We start from the raw sequence: 7,665 nt of genomic DNA, 5'->3' as shown, positions 1-7,665 counted from the left end.
TTTCTCGTTTACTCAACGGCATGGGAGCTTGAAGTTGATGACGCCTCCTAAGGGTGTGACAGGCTGGAAGAAGAAATTCTTCTATGTGAAAGCCTGTGCGGTCTATGCCAGCATGTCTTTCAGGAATGTCAACGTTGGAGTTTCGGATGAAGATATTCCTGTTGCCACCGCAAAGACTGTGGATTGGTTCTCTAGGCTGCGGCCTATTGAACTCAAGAAGTTGGATAACAATCAGCTGTGGGTATTGCGGATGATGCTCACTAGACCGGATAGGAAGGCAAGGCCCGTTTTGCGGGAAAAGAGTGGTGGTAAGTTTGTTACTCTTTATTGTTTTTCTTATTTCCTAAGCCTTGTAGTAACCTGCATGCGTGTGTTGTATCAGCGGATGCGGTTAGCTTGTGGAGAATGTTTGAGCCCGATTTCGAGGGCCGGGTTGAGCTTATTGCGGTTGAGCTGAAGAAAGGCTTCAACCTAGAAATTCTTAGCAACTTCCGCGTACCGTCGCGTGCAGTGCTGGATGCCCCGGTGCTGGGGGACGCAAGAGGTAGTTCGTAAGTTGCATTTGTTTTTCCAGTTTATCTTTTTGACTGGTTTTCTTGATTGTGTCAATCCAGGTATCCTTGCGGATTTGGGGAAGTTTGAGAAGCGCATCCCCAAAAAGTATGTGGAGAAGAAACCGGTGAAGAAAACCGCGCGGGGTCGTGGCAAGGGGAGTTCTGAAGGCTCAGTTGCCCCTTCTTCAGTTTCTGAAGCCGCATGTACCTATCGATCTTGTTATCGCGGATATACCGATTACGTGGTAGTATCTGACACCCTTGAGGGTTTGGGTGTTATAGGTAGTGGTGCGGCTGCGGGTGGAACTGCTGCGGTTCCCCCCATTGTTGGTGAGAAAAGAGGACCAGAGCAGAAGGCTGCTGGTGGTGGTGAACCAAAGCGTCGGAGACTGCAGACCAAAAGGGCTGCTCCGGCGCAAAAGAAACCTGCGGTTGTTACTGGTAAGTATATCTTTTATTGTTTTGCATGTACAATATGTTGGATTAACAATTGTTGCTCTTTGTGTTGCAGAATCCGAAGGTGCAATTTATTCTCTCTTTGACTTCCCTACGTCTCCCCTGCGTACCGCTGCTGCGGGTGCGGGTGTACCGAAGGAGACTGTTGTGCCCAAGGAGCCTGCGGCCCCTTTTGTTGGGCCGGTTCGCGATCCCACCGTGGAGAAGACGGTGGAAACGACTGCTGACCAGATATTCGACACTGTGGATTCCTCTGACAATCTGATCTCTCCTAATGAGGGTGATGGATTGGACTTGAGGTTTTCAGATGCTGGTAAGCAGAAGTCTGATGCTGAGGTGCGGCAGCAGGATGCTGAGCCGCAGAAGTCTCCTGCTGGTGGGAAGGGTACCGGTTCGTCTGCCGGTGGTGCGGGTTATGATGGGCCTCCAATTCAGCCTGTGGAGTCTGAATTGGAGTATTATTACCGCACCTATACCCAGGGTCGAAGTACTGTTTATCACCGACCCCCTGGACTGTTATGCAGGGGGGTGATATTTCCAACGACCCTTCTGCATGCAAGGAGATTTTGGGTGGTCTGGGCACCCCATTTGAAGTTGAACGTGCCCGTTCGGCACCCCGTGAGCTGCGGATCAACCAACTTTCTACCATACTAGTAGGAAGTTCCATAGTGGCGAACACCATTTTGGAAGACTACCGGGTGTTAGGCCGCAGAGAGGATGAAGCTGCTCGCTTGCGGGCCGAAGCGGAAGAGTTGGTCAAGGCTGCTCGTGCGGGTGCGGAGCAGCTTGAGAAGAATAGAGCTGCTTTTGAGAAGCAGAAGCAGACCTCGGAGTGGGCTGCCACTGCTCAGCTGAAACAGGTTCGTACTCTTGCCAAACTTCTTTCTGATGAACGCAAGAGTTGGAATGAAAAGTATTCCAATGAGCGCAAGAAGTGGAATGAATCCTGGGTGAAGCAGAATGACAATCTGTTTCGTGCTCGTCAGGAGTTGACGAATGCCAAGGCAGCGAACGTTACCTTGGGCAAGGAGAAAGCTGCAGCTGAGGCAATTGCGGTTAAAGCGCAACAAGCAAAGGCCCTGGCTGTTAAGGCGCTGGAAGAGGCCAAGGAAACGGGGACTCGTGCTGCAAAGGCCCTTGAGGAGGCCAAAGAGAGGGAGAGCCGCTCTTCTAAGGCTCTTAAAGAGGCGAATGCTGAGCGCGCTCGTTTGGATAAAGTGGTTGCCAGCCTTCAGGTATGACTTGTTACCTTTGTTTTATATTTCTCTACTTTTTGAGAATGTTTACTGAGTAAACTGTTTTCTACTCTTTGGCAGGCTGAGGTTCAGGCCCGGGAGGTCGCGGTTACAGACCTCACAGCCCGCGTGACTGCGACGGAAGAGCGGGCCAATGTTGCCGTTGAGGCCAGAGATGCTCTGACCTCTTCGTTTAACCAACTGGAGGCTGACCGTGAATGGATGCGGAGTCATGGTATCGCGCGTGTAAGTATCCCTTACCTTTATAGTTGCTTGGATTAGTATCCGAGACTTATCCTTTGTTTACTGCAGATTGTTCAGGCTATCATGGATGCGCCTGAGACCGCAGATGGTTTAGCCTTGGTCAAGGAACGTGTCCGCGATGCCGGATTTAAAGCTGGTTATAACCGCTGCATTTCCCATATGAACGTCATGTCTATAGGCGGTGTTATCGAAGAGCGATCCGGCTTTCGGGACGTGGATACCGAAGCTCACCTGAACGCGGCCGTGGCCTCCTTTTATGATACGTCCCTCTCTTGTGTGGAGAAGTTGGACGACTGTTTAGAGGCTGCGGATTACGTTGACCGGCTGCGGATGCTGTATGCTGATACAGAAGAGGAAGACCCCGCTGGTGGTGTTGGGGATGACGCGGGTACCAGCGGTAGAAAATAGGGCTTAGGTTGGCAAGTGTGCCCCCTTTTTGTTTTCCCCTTGTATATATTAGGAACTTCATGTAAATCCATTAAGCACCGCGTGGGTGCTTGAATTTTTTGAATATAAAGTTTTTTGTTCAATTTGTACAAGTGTTTTTAATTCTTGCATGTTTGAACGTATGTATGCGGAACTTTACCCATATGTGAATGGGGTCAAGTATATTTCATACCTTTGTCGTATGAGTACGCGTCAATTCTGTTATTTTTCCCGTTGGGGTTTTAGAATTGTGGAAGCTTTGTAAAAACTTATACATCCGGAATTCTACCCATTTGTGAATGGGGTCGAATATACTTCATACCTTTGTCGTATGAGTACGCGTCAATCCCGTTATTTACCCCGTTGGGGTTTTAGAATTGTGGAAGCTTTGTAAAAACTTATACATCCGGAATTCTACTCATTTGTGAATGGGGTCGAATATAACAAAACTTGTTTATCCGGCCGGATAAACATGCAAGTCTTTTTGCCTTTTGCTGGCCTATTACAATATTTGTGTGTGGTTACCACTTTGTACGGGTATCGCGAATGAAGATTTTGCCAATCTGTTTTTGGGATACCGCAAAGTGGAACACGCATTTTTAATAGTAGTAACAAACAATAATGTATGAAATTGCTTATTTATTTATTTGCCAATGGCCTGCGGCCCGATATGTTACATAGAAAGTGTAGGAACATGGCTTACATATAACAGCGTCGAAGCTGTTGTGCGTTCCATGTTCGTGCGATAGGTTCGCCTTCTAACGTTTGTAATTTGTATGCGCCTTTCCCTAAGACCTCTTTGATGAGGTAGGGTCCTTCCCACTTGGGGGCAAGTTTGCCTGGGCGCTCTGTCACGGCCCCCGACCCGGTTTGACCCGTTTCAGGAGCCGCGGGACAGAAATCACGTGGTATTTAATTTAGGCGACAGCGGAAGTCTTTTAAAACAGGATCTTTAGTATTAAAACTGCTCGTTACATAATTTAGGGATAAAACCCAGTAATTTACAATAATGTGATTTCCATGGAAATCTTTATTTTTAAAACATGTTCCTTTATTTATTTACACTGAGCCACTTTTCTAAGCTGGTAGTGCTTCCTGGCACTTTTCTTTGCTCACAACAGATTACCTGAAACATGTTTGAAAAAGGTTTTGTCAGCGGGGAAATACTGAGTGAGTTCATTCAGTTTTTAGGAAATGACCCATAGTTATAAATTACAGCATAAGAGCGATTACAATGGTTCATATCTTATTTTTATCTGGCGTTCTGTCACAATGGTGACAAGTCACAATGGTGACGATGGTCATACCACTATTAGGTCAATGAACTCCAATAGTGACGTTTCTCCCTAGTAGGTCAATGAACCTAACTGGGAGAAATAGTAATGTGCACAATACCCCACTAACCAATAAATCAAGATATCCAAGACTTAGTCCCTGTAATTATAACACTTTGAAAATAATTTGGAGTATTGTAAAACAGTTGATAAAAAGAGAATGACTCACATTGCAGATTTAACGAGCAGTGTATAAGCCTACTGATTAGCCTTGATTATTTCTAATTTAACAATAATGTACACAAAACAGGGTTAGTGATCAATACAACAGTTACGATAACTCACGAGATCAAATTCTCACAATGAATGACAAAGTGCAATACTTCAACTCATTTATCGTATTAACGACAAGCAACAAAGTATAATACTTCAACTCATTTATCGAATTATCGACAAACGACAAAGTATAATGCTTCAACTCATTTATCGAATTATTGACAAACGACAAAGCATAACCCAATGTGGGCGGCACTTAGACATTCTTTGGATATATTGATTGCTCGGAAAACGAATCGTAATAGCGATCGAGTTATTACCCTGATTGCGGCAGCGATTCGTGAATTGTGTGTGTTGTGAACGATTTCTGCTATAACTCAGCGTATACAGTGAGTTTTTTCGTCGTTCAAGTGCCCAATTTCAAGTCCCAGACTCCTCTATTTATACATGAAATTTGACCCCCGTCGCGTAGCGCGAGGGGTACCCCCATGCGCGTCGCGCTACGCGAGGGGTCACCCTACTTCATAGGGTAGCCCTTCGTGCATGTAGGCTGGATGAGTCGACAGTTTCTTAAATTTCGAATTTGACAGATAGTTATGAGGATAATCGTAACTAGGGTTTTGCCCCCCCCTGAGTTTTAGGGGCCCTGATCCTGATTCTGTTTGTTCTGGAAATTTTAGGGTTAGTGCATAATTACTTGGGTTTCTTAATTAGGGTTTCCTTAATAGCTAATTACCATCCTAATTATGGATTTTAGTGACAGTTGTTACACGCTCAGCATTAGATGCTTCGTTGTCGCGTAGGACGTAGTCTCCTGGATTGAAAGTACAAACGCGGACGCGCGTGTTGTAGTACTTTTCAAGTTTCGATTTATATTTGGCCTCGTTGATGGCAGCGTTTTCGCGTCTTTCTTCCAAGAGGTCCAAATCGATCCTGCGTTCCATGATTTTGTCTAGTTTTTCAATAGCCAACATTCTTGGAGAGGGGAGACCTACTTCCGCGGGGATCACTGCTTCTGAACCGTAGACTAGGCTGAAGGGTGTTTCCCCATTGCTTGTTTTTGGGCTAGTACGGTGAGCCCATAAGATACTTGGGAGTTCATCGACCCAGCCACGCCTGGCTGTTCCCAACCTTGCCTTGATGCCCTCGACTAGGCTTTTGTTGATACTCTCAACTTGGCCGTTTCCTTGCGGATGTGCCACTGATGAGAATATGTGCTCAACGTGTAGTTCTTTTAGCCATTTTTGAAATTCGTCAGCAGCAAAGTTGGTGCCATTATCGGTGACAATGCACATTGGTAAACCGAAACGGCAGATGATGTGTTCCCAAATGAATTTTCTTGTTATCATAGCGGTGGTTGAGGCGAGCGGTTTTGCTTCTACCCATTTTGTGAAGTAATCAACCGCTACTATGATAAATATGACCGCACCCGGAGCGTCAGTGAAAGGTCCCACAACGTCAATTGCCCATTTCTGAAAGGGCCATGCGGTTGTGACGAGGACTAAGTTGTTCTTTGGCCGCAAAGTTTTTGGAGCATGACGTTGACAGTCAATGCATTTGCGCAACTCTTTGACGGCGTCCAGGTGCATGCCGGGCCAGTAGTACCCAGCATTCATGATTTTGGCCACTACCATGCGTGGTTCAGCGTGTATGCCACATATGCCCTCGTGTATCTCTCGGATGAGGTATGTAGCATCCTGGGGGTTGACGCATCGTAGTAGTGGTCCTAGGTATGACTTGCGGTATAGGATACCGTCTCCCATTTGATAATGGCACGCTTTGTATTGTAGCTTGCGTGCCTCTGACTTGCTTTCGGGAGTCACACCTGATTGCAGGTATGCAATGATAGGTGTCATCCATGATGTTGTACCGTATTGAATGACGTTGACTTGGCGCAGGGGTACCGAAGGATTTTGCAGAATTTCGATGCGTATCTCCTTTGCCAAGTGCTGGAAGCTGGTGGATGCGAGTTTTGATAGTGCATCCGCGGACTTGTTTTCACTTCGATTAATATGTCGGATATTAAACGAAGCGAATTTGGATGTTAGGTGCAGGGCTTGTTCAAGGTAGAGGATCATGATGTCCCCTTTTGCGGCATAGTCACCGCGTATTTGTCCCGCAACCAACAAAGAATCGACGTGCGCTTCCAGGTGTTGCACGCCGAGTTTGACTGCTAAACGTAGTCCCGCTAACAGGGCCTCATATTCTGCCTCGTTGTTTGTGCTTTTGAAATCGAGGCGGATTGCATATGTAAGCTCTTGGCCGTCAGGGCTAACGATTCGCAGACCTGCGCCCGCACCTTCCTCGTTGGAGGCACCATCGGTAAATAGTGCCCATGTTTCTGAGGAGGATGGCGTTGGTGCAGGAGTTTGTGCTTCTGCGCATTCTTGGATGCGATTAACCGGTACTTCGGCGGCGAAATCAGCTAAGATCTGGCCTTTAATCGCGGGGCGCGGTTTGTAGTGTATTGTGTGCGCGCCCAGCTCGATTGCCCATTTTTCTAATCTCCCAGAGATGTCAGGTTTGGATAGGATCGGGCCGATCCTGTAATTGGTTAGCACTGTGATGACGTGGTTTACGAAGTAGCGTCACAACCGTCTTGAAGCGTGCACTAATGCTAGCACCAGCTTCTCCATTATTGAGTACCTCGTCTCTGGGTCGTTGAGCATCTTGCTGATGTAATAGATGGGTGTTTGAACCCCCTCTCGCTCCACTATCAATACCGCACCCACCGCGTTGTCCGCGGCGGATAGGTATAATATGAGTGGCTCATCCTTGCGTGGTGCGGTTAGAGTTGGGAGTTGTATCAAACACTCCTTCATTTCCCGGAAGGCCTTTTCAGCCTCTGCGGTCCACTGGAATTGTTCTTTCTTTGAACAGCTCCGCAGGGTCTTGATGAAAGGATAAGACTTAGCCGCATGGTTGGCTAAGAATCTGTTGAGTGCCGCAAGCCTGCCGGCTAGCCGTTGCATATCTTTCATCGATGAAGGCGATGGCATGCGCTCGATCGCCTGTACTTTCTCCGGGTTTACCTTGAATCCATCTTTAGTCACGATGAACCCAAGGAATTTGCCTTCTTCCATTCCAAATGAGCATTTCCCTGGATTGAGCTTTATGTTAACGCTTCGCAGAGTTTGGAATGTTCTTTCGATATCTGTGAGCATGGTATCCTCTTCCATG

General features: G+C 46.9%; 1 protein-coding gene across 1 annotated transcript; it reads left to right on the top strand.

Moving 5' to 3' along the window:
- Positions 1-405: 405 nt before the first annotated feature.
- LOC118485809 lies at positions 406-2,917 on the top strand. Its single transcript, XM_035982279.1, has 7 exons — positions 406-544; positions 615-704; positions 1,066-1,253; positions 2,039-2,245; positions 2,327-2,491; positions 2,558-2,690; positions 2,811-2,917. Exons 1-7 carry the CDS (start codon positions 406-408, stop codon positions 2,915-2,917), a joined length of 1,029 nt encoding a protein of 342 aa, XP_035838172.1.
- The last annotated feature ends 4,748 nt before the right edge of the window (positions 2,918-7,665 follow it).

This window comes from Helianthus annuus, chromosome 13, assembly GCF_002127325.2.
Source record: "Helianthus annuus cultivar XRQ/B chromosome 13, HanXRQr2.0-SUNRISE, whole genome shotgun sequence".
Taxonomy (NCBI): domain Eukaryota; kingdom Viridiplantae; phylum Streptophyta; class Magnoliopsida; order Asterales; family Asteraceae; genus Helianthus; species Helianthus annuus.
The sequence above is the reverse complement of the archived record's forward strand: the minus strand, read 5'-3'. Positions and strand labels throughout refer to the sequence as shown.

What these genes read in the sequence shown, in the direction of transcription:
- LOC118485809 (XM_035982279.1), top strand. Translation starts at nt 406, where the DNA reads ATGTTTGAGCCCGATTTCGAGGGCCGGGTTGAGCTTATTGCGGTTGAG. An exon ending in CTGACCAGATATTCGACACT is followed by an intron (nt 1,254 to 2,038) that starts GTGGATTCCTCT and finishes ACCTTGGGCAAG; the next exon opens with GAGAAAGCTGCAGCTGAGGC. An exon ending in AAGTGGTTGCCAGCCTTCAG is followed by an intron (nt 2,246 to 2,326) that starts GTATGACTTGTT and finishes ACTCTTTGGCAG; the next exon opens with GCTGAGGTTCAGGCCCGGGA.